Raw genomic sequence first — 17,051 nt, forward strand, 5'->3', positions numbered from 1 at the left:
GATCGATGTCACTGATTTTTGATTAACAAGAAACCAAGAATGAGTCGTTGATCTGTCCGTGGAGTAGCTACCACTTCCCTTCAATTTCCGGACACTAGCATCGTAATCGGTGGAGCATTCGAGCCCTGCTGCCAATATATACCTCAACAGCTAAATGTTGATATGTTAGCTGTCAAACTTTTGTGCTGAATTCTTCCACAAAAAAAAAACTTTTGTGCTGAATTGGATGCATGGAAATTTTGTGTTGAGTGGATTGGAGGAGGCCGACGCCGTCCGTCCTTGGCCATCCCATCCCCTTTCTAACCACAGAAGCCATTTCCCCCTATCCCACGCCAACGGACACATCATCATCACACGAAAATTAAAAGAGACAGCAAGACAAGAGAGATACACACACGACACCAACACAGATAGGTGCACCTCAGTTCAGCTCGCAGAAAGAAATTAAAGCGAGGGATCTGTGAGGAGCTTCGACAGATATACTGTAGTACGCACGCGCTACCTTGCTAGCTAGCTAGGTAGCAGCCATGGCAAGTGCTGCTCTTGTTGTACTGATGCTCAGCAGCTGGGCAGCGGCCGCAGCGCTGGAAACGTTGCCGGTGCCGTTCCAAGCCGGGTACATGCCGCTGTTTGGCGGAGACAACCTCGTCCGGTCGCCGGACGGCCGCGCCGTCCGCCTCAAACTCGACGGCCGCACCGGTAATTATAATTAGAGCACTGTGTAGGGATTATATATTCTTTCTGCAGTAGCTTTTAAAAGTTTCTTCCTCCTCTTCTTCATCATCATCACTATATATCTATGCATAAGTAGTACGTAATTCCTGATCGATGGAAATGCATATCGATCCATCAGGCTCTGGGTTCGTATCCAAGTCGGCGTACCACCACGGATTCTTCAGCGCTTCCATCAAGCTGCCCGACGACTACACCGCTGGTGTTGTTGTCGCCTTCTACGTACGTTAATTTCTCTCTTATACGAGTAGTAATTTCAACCGCCCCTGTTCCATTCCATTGCTTAACTGCATGAAGAGCATGCTCAACGTTAATTTTCTTCGTCCACATGCATATATATTCCAAAGTTTTTTTGTGTGAATTTTGGCGGCCATTTGCTATAATTGTTTACTCCGATCCCGCCAAAGAAGAAGAAGAAGACCATACTTGTCAATGAATACAAATCCTCAACAAGCCAAATCCTAAACAAGCCTTTTTGAAATGGCACCCGGCCATTTGCTCGTTTTTTGTTTTCTTCCTTTTGGTTGCCCACGAATGAATTGCACGATGAGCCATAGAAATTGGCGACCAGAAAGCAACCTATACGGCTACAAGATGCGCGCATGGAACGAAATTTCAGTCTCCTTTCTTCCTTCATGGAGGAAGGAATCGATCGCTTCAACGCACCGTCCTAACAAAAAAAAAAAAAAAAACGTTGTCTCTGACAATTTCTTCACTGCCCCCCCTGTGTCGTAGTCACCTCACCTGCCTGCCCGGCAATATGGATGGACGGATGATTACCTAGCCAGTGAAATGTACTTCTCAGCTTAAGTGCCTGCGCATCCATTTCAAGTTTGTATATTTGTGAGTTCACAAAAAATGTCAAAAATATTCCTAGGTGTAGAATATGATGAAATAGGATCACTTGCAAAAATTTGGGGAAAATATGATCAGTTGTGAGCTTTAAAAAAGAGAACTTTACATAGTTTTTTTTGCATGCGAACTTTTAACCTTTTTTAACAGCTAACAAATGATTGTATTTTTTCTCAATTTTTTGCATCTAGTTCTTTTTAGAATTTTTAAGAAACGCAGGTATACAAACTCGACATGGATGGCTCGCACTTGGGTTGAGAATTTTGGCCCTCCAGCCATATATACGTACGTCAACATGTCATATCTTGCTTTGCCAGGTTAAATATTACTAACTAGTGCATCATTGCCTTAGTGGTTATGAGTAGTTGATGGTTAATTAGTTTTGAGTGGTTACGTTGTTATTCAAAGAAAAAAAAACATCATATGTATTGAATGACGATGTCCATTGCAATTGCCATGATTTTCAATATAATGTCAGTGGAATGGGTAGGAGACATGCACCCGTCACATAGACGATAGGTAGTAGCTTCATGATCAAAGACAAAATGGGGCGGCGACGACGGCGCCTACATAACTCTAGTCTCCGGCCTTTGTATGCATCCATGTACATATCCTTAAGCTACCAAATAAGTGTCGTGTCGTTGCTGATGCCCTATATACATAGAGAGAATTTCTTATTTATCATCGAAAAATAAGTTAATTCTTTGTGTGCCATCTCACGAAATGAGCTTTCTTATTTACCAATACTTCTAATTTTTATTTCTTCCTCACCACTAACATCCATTTGATCCATAAAAAATATACACTTACCCTTAGTAACAAGGTCGGTGACATTGTGAGCAACTACTGGTGGGGCAAACGGCGGTGGGGCTCGAGCCATAAACCCCTCTCAAAAACAAGAGCGGACGGAAAGGGAAGATGCTGAGGGTGAGGAGGATAGCTACGTGGGGAGCCGCATCCCCATCGTAGGATATATATATATATACACACACACAACACATACAGGTGAGTTACGAGAATACGATAAAAAGTGTATAATTACGAGAAGTATTGTAGTTTAATGTTACGTCACCCCAGTTACGATTAAGAAAATGGTAAGTTACGACATCACAAATAGTTAAGTTACGATAACATAACAAAAAAATCAGTTATGATAGCAACTGTACTGTTTTTTGATCGTAACTAGGGTGTGCGCAGAGGTGATCTAGTTGTGATCACAGTTACGACTAAGAAAATAGTCAGTTATAACAGCACAGATAGTTGAGTTACGATCATATGATAAAAAATCAGTTACGATAGCAACTATACTGTTTTTTGGATTGTAACTGAGGGTGTGCGCAGAGGTGACCTAATTACGATAATATGACAAAAGAGTGTATAATTATAATTAAATAAGGTAACAAGTTACAACCATATCAGTTTACAGTAACTGATATATCTTATAAGTCGTAACTATACTGTTTTTAATCGTAACTATAGAGTGGTGTAACAGTGAACTACAGTGCAACTTAGCCCACAATAGATATACAGTATATCTGGTAAACTAGCCAAGTACGTGTGTGGCAGCTGAATTATTGTTGATATTGTTTGTGTCAGCTGTCTCCATTAATTGGTTTGATTTGTTTTGGTTTCAAATACGATCACTAGCTTGATTAACCAAACACTGCGGCGTATGTATGGATGGATGCATATGCAGCTGTCGAACGGCGACGTGTTCCCGCGCAACCACGACGAGGTGGACTTCGAGCTGCTGGGCAACCGCCGCGGCCACGAGTGGCGCGTCCAGACCAATATCTACGGCAACGGCAGCACCGCGCGCGGCCGTGAGGAACGGTACCTCCTCCCCTTCGACCCCACCCTCCGGCCGCACGCCTATGCCGTCGCCTGGACCGCCACCGCCATCATCTTCTACGTCGACGGGACGCCCATCCGCGAGGTGGTCCGTGTGCCGGCCATGGGCGGCGACTTCCCGGCCAAGCCCATGTCCGTGTACGCCACAGTCTGGGACGGATCCGCATGGGCCACCGACGGCGGCAGGTACAAGGTCGACTACGCCTACGCGCCCTTCGCCGCCGACTTCTCCCACCTCATCCTCCGCGGCTGCCCCGCTGAGAACAACAGCGACGGCCCCGCGAATGCCGAGTGCGAGGTGGCGGTGATGACTGCGGAGTGCGCCGTGATGACCCCGGGCAAGCGCGCCGCAATGCGCCGCTTCCGACGCCGATACCTCATCTACACCGTCTGCCACGACAGGTATCGGTACAACGGCACCATCTTCCCCGAGTGCGACGTGGAAGGCTCCGACAGCGACGACTTCCACATGTGGGGCGAGTCGAAGCGCGTCACGCCGCGCCGCCGCCGCGGGAACAAGGCCAAGGCCGAGGCCGACCGGCCGACCACGTGGCCCATCGGAGCCCTACGTGCAGACTAATATGGCCGGGGAGATGAGGTGTGATCGATGTCGTCGCCATTAGAGAATGAATTAAATTGCACGATCGAGGTTGTATATGTAGAGACGCACTCAAATCAATCAGTGATTACATGCATGCATGCATACATACATACAGGTTTTGTTTCACTTTTACACACACTAGCTTAGAACACAAATTTACAGAGATTGCACTCAGGCCTGCAATGCAAACGAAGAGGCAGAAGGCCCCTCTCCCTGACCCGCAGGGCCCACACGAAGTCAACCAACGGCTAGTAGTCGTAGAGAAAGAGAAGCGGTGGAGGCGGCTGCCACCGTCGGAACAACGGTCATATTACCGACCGTTGTACTGCCACAAATTCGTCCCATTCCAACCCTTTAAAGCTCCACCCTCTTCGCCTCCCCTCCCCATCCATCGTCTCCTTCTCCTCGATCCGCAAGAAACCCATGGAGACGCCGCTGTCCACCAGGAGGATCACCCGCTCGCTCGCCGCCCCATCCGCACGTGAGTCTTCTACTTCTCACCTCACCCTGCAATGGGCTCGCTCTTGGCGCCTTCTTGTCTTTGTTCCCTAACGATGCCATCTTCAATTTTCCCTTCCCCAGAGAAGAGCGCCGCCGCCCACTTCTCCCGGGCAAAGAACCCCGCCGCCCTGCACGACATCACCAACGACTCCCCCATCGTCGGCCTCCACGACAAGACCCCAGCCTCCACCGCAGCCAAGAACCGCCGCAGGGCAGGGGCAGCCCCCCGCCGCACACCCGGCTCCGGCGAGGCGCTCCTGCGCGGCCAGGTCAAGGCCCTCCTTCACAAGCTCCAGGAGGAGGAGCAGGGCTGTGCCGCCGCAGCTATCGTCAGGCCCGCGTGCATCCAGGCCCTGCTCGGCGTCTCCAGGTCGCCGGCCCAGCTTCTCTCGCCCACGCCGGCCAACACGCCGCAGATCGGGCCCGTCTCCGCAGTCAGGGAAGGCCTCCTGATGCCCGATGGATCGACGCTGATGCCCTGCGTCCTCGAGAACGAGGAATCGCTGCTTCCTAAGCTGCAGGTAATTTAATTGTCCATTCAACAAGGACCCAAAGCTGAAATCTTTTTAGTTTTCCATTCATCATGGGTGGTGCATCTGTGACCCAAGATATATCTGTTCCCAGTAGTATATTTCCAATTTCAATCAAGAAAGATCTCTCTTTTTTCTTCTTCTGAATTTGACGCAATGATGCAGAAGTTGTGTAGAATCTGATATATCTTTAGGCTTCACCTGGTGTGTGGTCAGTTTGATGCAAAGATTTTTGCATACTTGTTATGGGATTCCTACTGCAATTAGATAGCTTGGCATATGATACATTTGCTGCAATTTCTTGTTGCATTGTCAGACCGTATCTGCAACTTGTAATAACTGATCCCTGCATTATTAGCTGCATCTAGCCTGAATGCCATGCCAACTCTGTTCAGAATTGCAAACTCTAATCAGGCAATAACAACTTGGTCCTGAGCTGCTTTGCTCCCCTTCGTGTGCAGGTCATTGCAGCTTCACTGCCGGTGCCGCCGCCTGAAGACAATCTCGGCGAGTGCCAGCTGAACCATGCGCTGGTGTTCGACGAGTCCCCTGGGAAATCCGATGCGTCCAATGGGTCGGCCGTCTCGTCATCCCTCTCGCTCCAGGACAGCATCAGCGGTAGCTACATGGACAAGTCATCATCGCCTGAGGACGACAGCTCCTCGGCGTGGTCCATTCAGGTCCATGCCAGCTCGGAGAAGGGTGACGAAGAGGACCTCGCCGTGGAGGAATTGGGAGAGCACACTGAAGAGGACGAGGAGGAACTGGGAGAGCACACCGAGGAGGAGGAGGAGCGGTGGGAAGACAGTGATGATGACTGCTTCGATGATCTGTGCGAGGACATGAGCAGGATGACTGTGTTTGATGACGAGGAGAATGCTGGGCTGCCGCAGTTCGAGGGGTGGCACACCCGGTTCATCTACAACAGCGACGACGAGATCGAGAGGGAGGAGGTGGTGGATGCAGCTGAGGCCAGGGCGGAGCTTGGAGCCTTGGTGCTCAGGGGCCTGCCAGTGCCGGAGGGGAGGCATCTGCGCTTCAACGAGGAGGACGAGGAATAAGCGAATCACTCCCTGACCAGCTGCAATGGTTGTCACCCCCTGACACTATCCGAAAGCAAATTAAAAGATCATCATGAGATCTTATTCAGCTGAAGAGAAAACAAAGAGAGTGGACACTATAGAATAGTGTAGAATTTGCTTCCACAACAAGTGGCACATTGTCTCTCCTACAAATTCAATTCTTCTGAATTAAACATATTTCAGGCTACTGAACAGTATGCTGTGGTATTCTCTGGTACTGTGTTGTTTCACTGTCTGATTTTTTTTTTCCTGATAAATTGGAGCCTTGTCTTGGTAAATCAGCCTCAACCCACACAAGTAGGGAAAAAGGTATTTACCACGCTTGTGAGAAAGAAAGAAAAATACTCCTAGGTGCAGCAGTAATTCAAGCAATACCTTAGTTTATGTCGCTTGGTTGTTTATTTCACTTTCTCAAGTACATCTGCCGAATGCGTGAATTGCCTTAGTTATTCTTGTCTCTTTGGACCATGGACTATTTATGCTTGCCCTCCGTGTAATCGACGTAATATTTTGTGTTGTGCAGTCCTTTTCCATTTTATTCAGACCCGGTCGAGCAAAAGCAACAGAAACGCTATTGGATCAAAATAATTCTCTCTCTCCGCTCCAAGAATAGAAACAGGAGGACAGGCAGCAGCAGGAGGAGGAGAAATCGAAGAGATGGATCGACAGATAGGACAAAAGCGAAGTGTTCCGATGGTCGATCTCTTGACTCTTGTTTGTTTTCTTGCGCTTCTTTTCCTGGATCGCGTTAAACTGGCTCTTAATTGTGTTGTCGGACTCTCCTTTGGTCATCTCGTATAGCTCATATCAGTTCTGGATCAGTAGCTGATACGTACGAATTCTAATAGAAATAGATATCACAGATATATATCGATTACGAATGATAATAGGGTTCATTATAATAAAGGCCCGCAGACATAAATAAACAAATCCTCATACCACAACGAAAACAACGCAAAAGCGATCCATACCCTACAGACAGCTTGAGTGCAGACGAAACCATCTCTAATCTTCAGCTTCTCTTTCAACGAAGTCGACCTCTGAATCATCTGGGTTCACAATTAGCAAGTGTAAGTACATAAGGTACTCAGCAAGCTCTATCTCAAAAGGTAAATTTAGATGCTTACATAAGAATAAGACTATAGAGTCTTTTAGTTTCGCGGAAAGCTAGTTTTGTTGATGCAAGGTTTATTTTGCAAAGACTATCTTTAATAAAAATATTTTCGAAGAGAACACATAAATTGAGCTTATAAGGGTTGACGGTCCTCGGGGAGATACTTTCATCCCGCTAGTTTCCACAAGTCTTTTACCGGCGGACACATAGTCCAGTAGTTTTAGGGCACAAAGCCAAAACCCTTCTTTTCAGAAACACGGGCACGTTGCCCACTCACACACTAAGGAGGTACTCACGCCGAAAAGCTAATCATTGTGATCAAACAATAGCATATCCTCGACCGAGGACACGACTATCCGAATAGGTTTAACACTCTACAGAGGTTGTACACTTTACCCACAAGATATGCATAGACTCTCACCTTAACAACTGGTGGAGCTGTCATAACGAGACACATCGACCTCACAACGTAGTCACAATATCCACCCATGGGGCACTAAGATACCACGGGCCTTAGAAGATCCACAGGAATGACCACTTAGCAATCTCAAGGCTTTGACGTAGCCTTAACAATATCACCAGACGGACCTTAGGCTACGCACCACCCAAATCTTCTCCTGGTCCCCATTGCCACTACCGGCTTCCGAGTGGGTACCGAACTAAGTCAGAAGGGTTAGGTTAAGTCCTGCTCATTCAGGCCATGTGGTTGTATGAATGGATACTAGGTGAGATGTCACAGCGAACCGGCTCTTATATGACCGAGGCAAGAGTCTCCCAACAAAAACACCACAAAGACGAACCTTGCTCCAAAATAGTTCTCACCTTTATGGGTACCTTACTCACCCTCGTCAACACTACTCTAGAGTTTTTTCAAGAACACAAGTTTTACACACACGCACCAAGCACACATCACTTCATATTTTTGAAAAGCATGATTAACATATGTAAATAATTTAGTTCTTTCTTTTGAGTAAAACAATCCTAAGCATATTAGTAAACAAATATTTATCTAAACAATCATTATAGTTGATGTTGAGAACCTTTTAGGTTTTCAACAGAATAAAGGTAATAATAACAAGGCATAGTATAAATAAGCTAGGTCATAACTATTCTAGCATTTCTTTAAAATCACCACTATTAACTTAATCATGCATAATCCTATTGTTTGAAACAACGGCTTTACGGGTTGTATTTAAAAACATAGGGTCAATATGATCAACGGTTGTAGGACTTGCCTTCGTTGAAACCCTTGTCAGCTCCTTCTTCAAACTCCAAATCCTCGGGGTCTTCCTTGAATGCTCCTTCCTCTAATAATCGCAACAACGACAAAGACGCACATAATCAATCAAACGGTTAAAACAATGACTAAAAAATTTACCAAAATTATGAAATTGACATGATTAGGTAGATCTCGAATTTAGATGAATATTGGTGGCAGAATCGTTGAAAATGGAGTTAGGACGGAGGAGAAATGGGCTTCAGAAGTTTTACCGGGAGAGAAATTTAGAAAAAGAAAAAGAAGAGAATATTCCTGGAATATTCTATTTGGGTTGGTTCAGGGCTTGGCTTGGGCTCAGGCTCGCCTCGCGGCTCAGGCTTGGCTCAGGCTCAGGCTCGGGGGGGGGGGGGGGAGTGGGGTTAGCGGCAGCTCGGTGGCTCGGTTTTGGGCTCAGCTACGACAGCTCGGGGGACCCAGCTGCCAGCTGCGGAGAGAGAGGGAGATAAAAGAGAGAGAGGAGAGGAGGGTCGGCTCAGCCTGGGTCTTCCCAGCGGGGAGGACGAGGGGGAGGGGTGAGAGGGAGAGCGAGGGCGATCGGGCGGCGGCGGCGCACTGGCGGAGGATGGCGGCGGGCTTCGCCGGCCGGATCTGGCTGGCAGGCGATGGGGGCAGCTGGGCAGCAACGAGAAAACGACGGCCTGCCGCGGGGAGGCGGCGGTCTGGCGTTGGGAGGGCGGTGGCCGGAGACGGAAGGCCAGGTACGTCCCCCGGGGGAGGGGGAGAGAGAGGGGGGGAGAGAGAGAAGAGGGTCAGGGGGGCTCACCGGCGGCGGTGGCCTTCGGAGGGAGGCGGTGGAGTGCTCGGAGGGAGGCGGCGGGGTGCTCGGAGGGAAAGAGCGGATGGAGGTGAGGATGAGGGGAGTCTGCCCTATTCATCTCCTTTTATAAGGCGGGCATGAGGGACGAGGCGGCGAGGGGCGCGAGACAACAGCATGGGGCGCGAGGTCTGCCGGTGCGGCAATGCGATAGCACGGCGCGGCGCTGGCAGGCGGTGGGGTCACGGGAAGGGGACGGGAGAGATGGAAGAGAGAGGAAGAAGAGAGAGAAAGAGAGAAGAAGGGGAAGAAAAATAGGGATTTGACCGTGTGGGTTGCATGCTCACGCAGACATCTTGTTATGCATTGCATGGTGCCATCAGTCTATCTAACCCTGTTTAAAACGTCATTTCATCTGTCCTGCACTTTACAGAGTTCGGTCTTATCGTGGAGACCACATCAAAGATCGATCACGACCGTGCTCATATCAAAATTGGTCTCAAAGCGTGAGCAATAGCAAAGCAAAACTTGACCCTGAAACCATGAATCAAAATCTTGAGTTACAAGAAAATTTTGTCAAACCTTGAGCGGCAAGGCGTATGGGAGAAAGCTTTGGTGTTCTCCTCAAAAATTATCGCATCCTTTTAAATAATAAAAATTTGCATCAAACCGTGAGCTATAGCAAAACAAAAATTTGACCCTCAAAGCATGAAACGAAATTTTACAAATATAATCACATCAAACCATGAAGGACAAGACATATTTGCATCTAGTAATAATTTTGGTAGCTTTACCATAACATTATAATACTAGCACATTAACCCGTGCGACTGCACAGGCTAGAAATTTAGCTTACGGCTGAATTATAGATATTTATGTTAATAATAACTGTATGCTAAGATACATTAACTATTTATATTTAAATATTAGAATGTAAAATATAAATGTAATTTTTTTGTTTCTAATATTGGAATCATGTTTATTATTTGTGAATAGATCTAATTTATAATTTTCATTTTATGTGTTATGCAAATTGATTTTTACTTGTTTCTTGATTTTTTGAAATTATTATTATTTTTAATGTCGTCACCGTATCTCATATTATTATTTTTAAATACATTTATAAATTCTTTGATATTGTTTTTGTGTGATAATCCGTAATATGTTTGCGTTCTGTTGTTTTAGTTTTGTAATGTTTGATTATAATTGATTTAGAAAAGTGTGTTGATTTCTAACATGACTAAGTTGGAGTTTGCTAATGTAAATTTGTTGGACAAATGATATCAAAAAAAAGAGGAAAGGAAAGACAAGGTAAGAAGTAGTCTTGGGGCTGGACTCTATGATTTGTCAAGGCAAGAAGTAGTCTTGAGGCTGGACTCTATGATTTGTTTTTTAACCTTTTATATTGTTTCGTCTAGTTGTTGATCAATGATTACGGTTAGTCAATCGATTAATTCGACGGTTAGATGTTTTGCTTTTTTATAAGAATTTCTAGAATTTTCTTAGAATTAATGTGGAGGCATAAAAAGAACCTCCAATTAGTAAATATAAGATTGTCTTAGAAAATTAAAAAAAAATGGTCCTGGAGCGTGAGCTATGACCCTAGAAACATAAAGTGAAATTTATCATTAAAATTGCACTAAACCATGAGCAGCTAAGCATACTAGCATCCTAAAAGAATTTGGTTCGTTTTCCTGTAGAGTTATGACTTTCCAAACAAAATGACCCGGAAACCATGAAGTGAAACTTTACAAACAAAATTGCATCAAATATGAGTGGCGAGCCATACTTGCATTCGGGAACAATTTTAACTAATTTTCCCTTTAGGAATTCGAAATCAAAATAAAACCATGAGCTGAACCAAGGCAAATTTTGGCCTGAAAAACGAAGCATTTTGCAAATAAAATTGCATAAACCATGAGCAGCAAGCCATACTTGCATCTTGGACTGATAATTTTGTTTCCCCCCTAAAATTATGACATGTGACGTCCGTTTTTTTTTTTTGCCGGCCGGTCAGTTTCTTCAGCTCGCAGCCCAGCTCGCGGCCAGCGTAGCCCAGCTCGATCCCCCCCCCCCTCTCTGATAGTCGGACCCCGCCTGTCAGCACCTTCTTCCGCATTGCACCTGCGCTCAAGTCCGCAACCGCTCGCAATGGCCAGAGCGTCATCTCCCCTATTTAGATGTGCTTGCAGCCCCATGCCTCCCTCATCCTGCACTCCCTCACCAATCACCGAGCCGCCATTGCTGTCGCCAAGCTCGCCGAGCACTGTTCTGCCACGTCCGAACCCTCCCCGACGCACCCGAGACCGCCATTAGCTTCATCGAAGCATGGGGACCCCGTTTCGCCGCTTATTGTCGCCGTTCCGCCGCTGCACGAGCCTTCCTACCGAGCACCGGTAAGCTCCGCTACCACCTCGCCATCGACAGCCCTAACCGCTGCATCCTGTGGCCAATTGATCATCGTTTCGACACCGCAGGACCCCGTGGAAGCTTCTTCGCCCGCCAATTTCACTGCTTCGTCACCGTAGCCGAGATCCCGTCGAGCTCCAACCTCTGCCGTCGCATCTCTCCGTCGCCAACCATCGCAGAGACCTCTCCGGCCACCATGAAGCCCTCGGTGAGACTTCCCGCCTCCTTCTCGTTCGATTGCGCCGTCTCACACAGTATTTGGTAGGCTGTAGCTCGATTTTGCGTTCTTCCGGCGAAGCTTCGGCGAGACTCGAGGCGGCGCCACCGCTTCTCTATCACCACTGGCTGCTAGTCTCTCCCCAACCGCTGTGAGCTGTTAGATCGTCCATCGATGACCCAGATTAGATCAATCAAACCCATACCCCTTCGGTCTACCATGGACCAGTGGACCCAGTCCACGGCGCCGGTCCACTGTCCCAGTCAGCGGCCCCGTAGGCGCCACGTCAGCTCCTGAGCCGAGTCAGTAGCCGCGTAAGCCACCACGTTAGCCACCTGAGGCCGGTCAGCAGGATGAGGTCAGCGTGACGCAATAAATAGGGTTTTTAGCAAAAAAATAATCCCCTTATTCTCTGAAATCAGGTAATTTTACATTTAAGCTCCCAAATTTTTCTATTTTCACAAATATGCCCCTGGTAGTACTGTATTTACTTTTAGCCCCTAAACTTTTGTATAATTACAAATATGTCTCTAAATTTTACAAATAAGCCCCTGAAGCTTTCTATTTTTATAATTTAGCCCTTGTACCTTTTCAGAAAAGCCTATGTAGCTTAAAACCTTAACAACTTTTTCATACGAGCTCCGATTTAGACGATTCTTGCGCTCCCGCGATCGTAGCAGCGTGTACTATCCATTAGTAACATTTATAGTGCATTGCTACTGTTTTATGTACTATTATTAGATGTTATATTTGTTTATTTTTGGTGTGCGTGATTGCTTTAGGAGACGAGTAGTGTGTTAACTTGCAGGACTAGACGTTCGAGGAATTTGATCAACCCGCATTTGAATGCAAGTGTTCTTGATCACTTTGACCCTATTGTAGAAAAGTGTAGCTTTTATTTTTCTAGATGCATACTGGTCTAATATGGAATCATATAGTTAGAGTTTTACTAGATTTTGTTTGACTATCCTTATCGTCGGTGACGAGTTATGGAAAATAAAGGATATATATGCTAGTGCTATTATGGTAGGGGTAAGGGTTAATCTACACTAATGTTTATACAACAAAAATTTGAGTATGGTAATCTTGTAGTAACATGGTATAGGGATCCCAACTGGATGGTTAGTTTGAGGTGGTGTTGTACAGTAAGTTTGTGGTTGTTCCTGTGGGGGATCCTAAGGATCAGTTTGTGAAGCATGTTACCCGGCATAACAACGCAACCATGAGACTTATATCTGTACGCACCAGTGGACAGTTATGTGGCACAAGAGGGGGCCTCTGCAGTGGATAAAATCTCTGTTAGCAGTGAAACCTTAGTGGGTGCATACGGATTTGGAGGCGCTTTATAAAGGCCTTGTAGTGAGACCTCGACTTTACACCCTAAAAGTGTAAAGCAAAACGGGAATCACGACTCGTGGGTAAAGTGTGCAAACTCTGCAGAGTGTAAAACTGATCGACTAACCGTGCTCACGGTTAAGAGCGGGTTTGGACTTCTTCATAATTAGTGGGCGTCTTGAATGATTGGTTTTGGGTAGTCGGGTGGTGGAACCCCAATAAGTCGGTAGCTGGATATGGGATATCTGGTGAGCCTGATAGTCAGATAGAATCTGATGAGTTGTCTCCTTTAATGTTGGAGTCATCACCTAGTAAATAGGGTGCTATGTATTTTGGTTCATAGATTAGTTTGGCATAGTTGCAGTCAGCCCGAGTCAAGCTTTTTCTTGTCTTCTTTCATAACATATTTTTTCACACTTGCTGAGTACTCTATGTACTCACGTTTGCTTTCTCCCAACTTCTTGATGCTGCTCAGAAGATAAAGTTTTCGAAGACCTTTCGGATGATGGAGCCGAGTTCTAGGCGAAGGAAGACGTCGACCTGAAGACCATGTCATAGGCTGGTGCTCCCCCGGACAACGCCTGTGGATGGATGGAAGACCTACTGCCGCTGGAAGCTATCTTAGTGTTTTCTTTAAGAACTGCGGGTCCTTTTGTAATGGATATTATCGTTATTTAATTACACTGTTATGTTATCATTTATAAAATTACTGTATGTATGGAAACTTGATCCTGATATACATATAAAATACATCTTGTTTGTTTTTTAACAATCAGGTGTGACATGACATCACTTTACAAAACCGAAAAATTGGGCTCAAACTGTAGCGAGACAAATTTTACCCTGAAAATATAAAGTAAAAGTTTTCAAATGAACTTGTATCATATCACGACAAGGCATTCTTGCATCCAGAAATAGTCTTGGTAATGTTCCCCAAGAATTAAGACTTCCATTTTGGGAAACAAATGTTGGCTTTAAACTGTGGGGCGTGGGCTTATAGCAAGGCAAATACTGACCATGAAACCATGGAGCGAAATTTTACAAATAGAACTGCATCAAACCATGAGTGACAAAGGTTTACTTACATCTGGGAATAGGTTTGGTAGTTTTAAACTATACATTATGTTATTCTTTTAGGAAATCAAAATTGGCCTCAAACTGTAAGTAGCAAGGCAAATTTGAACCTGAAAAACATCAATCCGTACTTGCAACTTGGGAAAGAAATTGGTAGTTTTCCTCTAAAATTATAAATTCATTAATTATATGAAACTGAAATGGACTTCAATATAGCAAGGGAAAATTCATGATGAAAACATAGACTGAAAATTTACAAATAAAATTGCATAAACTCTTAGCATCAAGGTGTACTTGCATCTGTGAAAGATATTGGTGGGTTCGCCCTAAAATTATGATTTCGTTGTAGGAAGCTGAAATTGCCATCAAACCATGAGCATATCAAGGCAAATTTGAACCAGAAAATGTACAATGAAATTTTACAAATAAATTTCCGTCAAACCTTGAGCAGCAAGGCATTTGCATCTATGACCAAATCCGGCAGTGCTCCCTAAACTTATTACTTTGCTTTTTAAGAAACCAAAATCGTCCCAAAATTTGACCATGAAACCCTAAAAATGATAATTTAAAAATAAATTTGCATAAAACCATGAGTGGCAACGCATACTTCCATTTGCTAACACCACTTTCGGTATCTCCTCTCCATCAAATTATGACTTCATTTTTGAAGAAACAAGAATCTGCGTCTGAGAGTGGGCTATAGCAAAGCAAAATTGAACCTTGAAACCATGAAATGAGATTTTACAAACCAGATGGATGATCGATTGGCAATTTGGCATTGAGCTAGCGAGTTGAAGCTAATTATATACTATAATAAGTATATAAGGCAGGGACGGGCAACAAGTGGCCGCTAAACGCGCACGGTTCTTCTTCTCGAGCCGCCCTCCCTTCGCCGGGATGCAGATGTATGCAGCAAGCGAGTACACACGCAATTGTACAGTGAGAATATACAGATGCATGGTGCGCAATCGCCGTAGAATTAATCCGTGCGGTCGCTGTACCTGTTGTGGTTAGTCTGCTCTCCTTGTAAGGCCCCACATGGATACCGGCACTAAATAGCATGTATCCACTGCTGATGATTATGAGTGCGATGTGTATGATTATGAGTGCGATGTGTCGTCGTGGAGAATCCAGCAAATCCATCAGCAGCAGTGCACCTCAACAATGCAGTGTAGATACCAGATGCGGTAGGGATAGTGGGATACCATCCATAGTGGAGTACGTAGTAGCAGTAAGCATTTCCGCAATACTTGTTGTTGCTTGTTAGAGTATATAGTATAAGATGTATAAAGATCTATTTGTTATAGTAGGCTAGAATTAGATTTTATCATATCTTTAGAATTACTTGATATCTAAGTTATATATAGTCTATTTATTTAGTCATCGAGACTCAATACAATATACATGATAATATTTCACTAATCCTCATACTCTCACATGTTATTACGAGTTTAGGTTCTAAACCTAAGCCACAAACTCTAGACACCACCAGCTTCCGCACCACGCGCCCCTGAGGAGATCGATCTTCATGATCTTCATCGAGGGCAGTGCTGTTCGTACCTAGGGTTCGCGTCACCGATCATATTGATCGACCACCTTAGAGAGTCTTTTTTTATCTCTTGATCGAGTTTCTCTCTCTCGCCGATCGTTAATCGGCGTTTCTCTTGATTTTTCTGATCTACGATTGGTTTGCATCGCCCGTCACCCTCTGTAGTCCTCACGCGTCTCCGACCTCGGCATGACAACACCGGCTCCCTCCATTCACGCGTCGTCACTTCGCGCATCGCCCGTCTCCTCACGCTGCCCCGTCTCCACGCATCGTGCAGTGGTCCACTATGTGCCACGCCTTCACAGCTCCCGTGCAACGTGCAACACGTCCATGCGTCTGGACGTCCTCGCGCGTGCGCTCGACGTCCTCGACCACATTGCACATCCTCGCCCATCCACGTTGTCCCGTGCCCAGCTCCATGCACTGTCACCCTCCACACGCACGTTATTGACCATGGCACCTGTCTCCTGCACGTCGTCCGTCCACGTTCCTGGACTCCCTGCTGCGGTGCAAGCCCGTGTGCGCGTCTTTGTCACCACATTGCTTGTTCGCATGTCTCCATTCGCAAGGTCGCCACCTGCCCACCTCGACCACACGCTCTTGCGCACGTCTACCCGTGACCTACTTGTGGTCTTCATCCACGACTCCACGCGCTCGACCACTCTGTCTCCACGTGCATGATCACACCGCCCGACCATGACCACGCGCTGGACCATCGACCCTGACCATGTCGCTCGACCACAATTGTCCTTGGCTAGCACCCTCGACCACGACTAGGCGCGCGACGCTCCAAGGGATGCCCTTACGTGTCGCTGCCCCGCCACTCCGTTCGCATGGTGCTCCACACCGGTTCATCATCGCCTTCACCACTCAGGACGCCTTCGCCACGACCATCTTGCGCGCCCTCGGTTTGATTAGCTGACCACGCGTGTCTCTTGGAACACCACCGCCACTCTTTCTCAGTCATCAACGTCGCCGCTCCAGGCTGCTGGTTCCGTCTCCCTCCATTGCCTTCGTTCATCATAACCTTGTCGCCAACGTCGTAGTCTCCTCCACGACCACTTCATCTACTCCGGCAACCGCGGGCTACATCGGCACTTTCCTCCTCACCGCTCTATGCACCGCAACCGTCTCGGAGGCCTCCTCTGTTGGTCCCTCGGATATTGGCGCA

The 17,051-nt window shown here is 46.2% G+C and overlaps 2 protein-coding genes across 2 annotated transcripts; both read left to right on the forward strand.

Moving 5' to 3' along the window:
- The first annotated feature begins 385 nt into the window (after nucleotides 1-385).
- LOC133907005 (probable xyloglucan endotransglucosylase/hydrolase protein 27) lies at nucleotides 386-4,162 on the forward strand. Its single transcript, XM_062348975.1, has 3 exons — nucleotides 386-699; nucleotides 854-954; nucleotides 3,281-4,162. Exons 1-3 carry the CDS (start codon nucleotides 528-530, stop codon nucleotides 4,013-4,015), a joined length of 1,008 nt encoding a protein of 335 aa, XP_062204959.1. The 5' UTR covers nucleotides 386-527; the 3' UTR covers nucleotides 4,016-4,162.
- A 156-nt stretch (nucleotides 4,163-4,318) lies between these two features.
- Nucleotides 4,319-6,366, forward strand: LOC133907003 (uncharacterized). The gene is made up of 3 exons (XM_062348974.1): nucleotides 4,319-4,517; nucleotides 4,619-5,058; nucleotides 5,529-6,366. The coding sequence occupies exons 1-3, from the start codon at nucleotides 4,460-4,462 to the stop codon at nucleotides 6,126-6,128; spliced, it is 1,098 nt and encodes a 365-aa protein (XP_062204958.1). The 5' UTR covers nucleotides 4,319-4,459; the 3' UTR covers nucleotides 6,129-6,366.
- Nucleotides 6,367-17,051: the final 10,685 nt, after the last annotated feature.

The sequence above is a fragment of the Phragmites australis genome, chromosome 24 (assembly GCF_958298935.1).
Source record: "Phragmites australis chromosome 24, lpPhrAust1.1, whole genome shotgun sequence".
In the NCBI taxonomy this organism is placed as follows: Eukaryota; Viridiplantae; Streptophyta; class Magnoliopsida; order Poales; family Poaceae; genus Phragmites; species Phragmites australis.

Bases quoted from the DNA above. Each gene is read 5' to 3' on its own strand.
- LOC133907003 (XM_062348974.1), top strand. From the start codon at position 4,460: ATGGAGACGCCGCTGTCCACCAGGAGGATCACCCGCTCGCTCGCCGCC. The intron at 4,518-4,618 runs GTGAGTCTTCTA...TCCCTTCCCCAG, and splicing joins GCTCGCCGCCCCATCCGCAC to AGAAGAGCGCCGCCGCCCAC. The intron at 5,059-5,528 runs GTAATTTAATTG...CTTCGTGTGCAG, and splicing joins CGCTGCTTCCTAAGCTGCAG to GTCATTGCAGCTTCACTGCC.
- LOC133907005 (XM_062348975.1), top strand. From the start codon at position 528: ATGGCAAGTGCTGCTCTTGTTGTACTGATGCTCAGCAGCTGGGCAGCG. The intron at 700-853 runs GTAATTATAATT...TCGATCCATCAG, and splicing joins CAAACTCGACGGCCGCACCG to GCTCTGGGTTCGTATCCAAG. The intron at 955-3,280 runs GTACGTTAATTT...ATGCATATGCAG, and splicing joins GTGTTGTTGTCGCCTTCTAC to CTGTCGAACGGCGACGTGTT.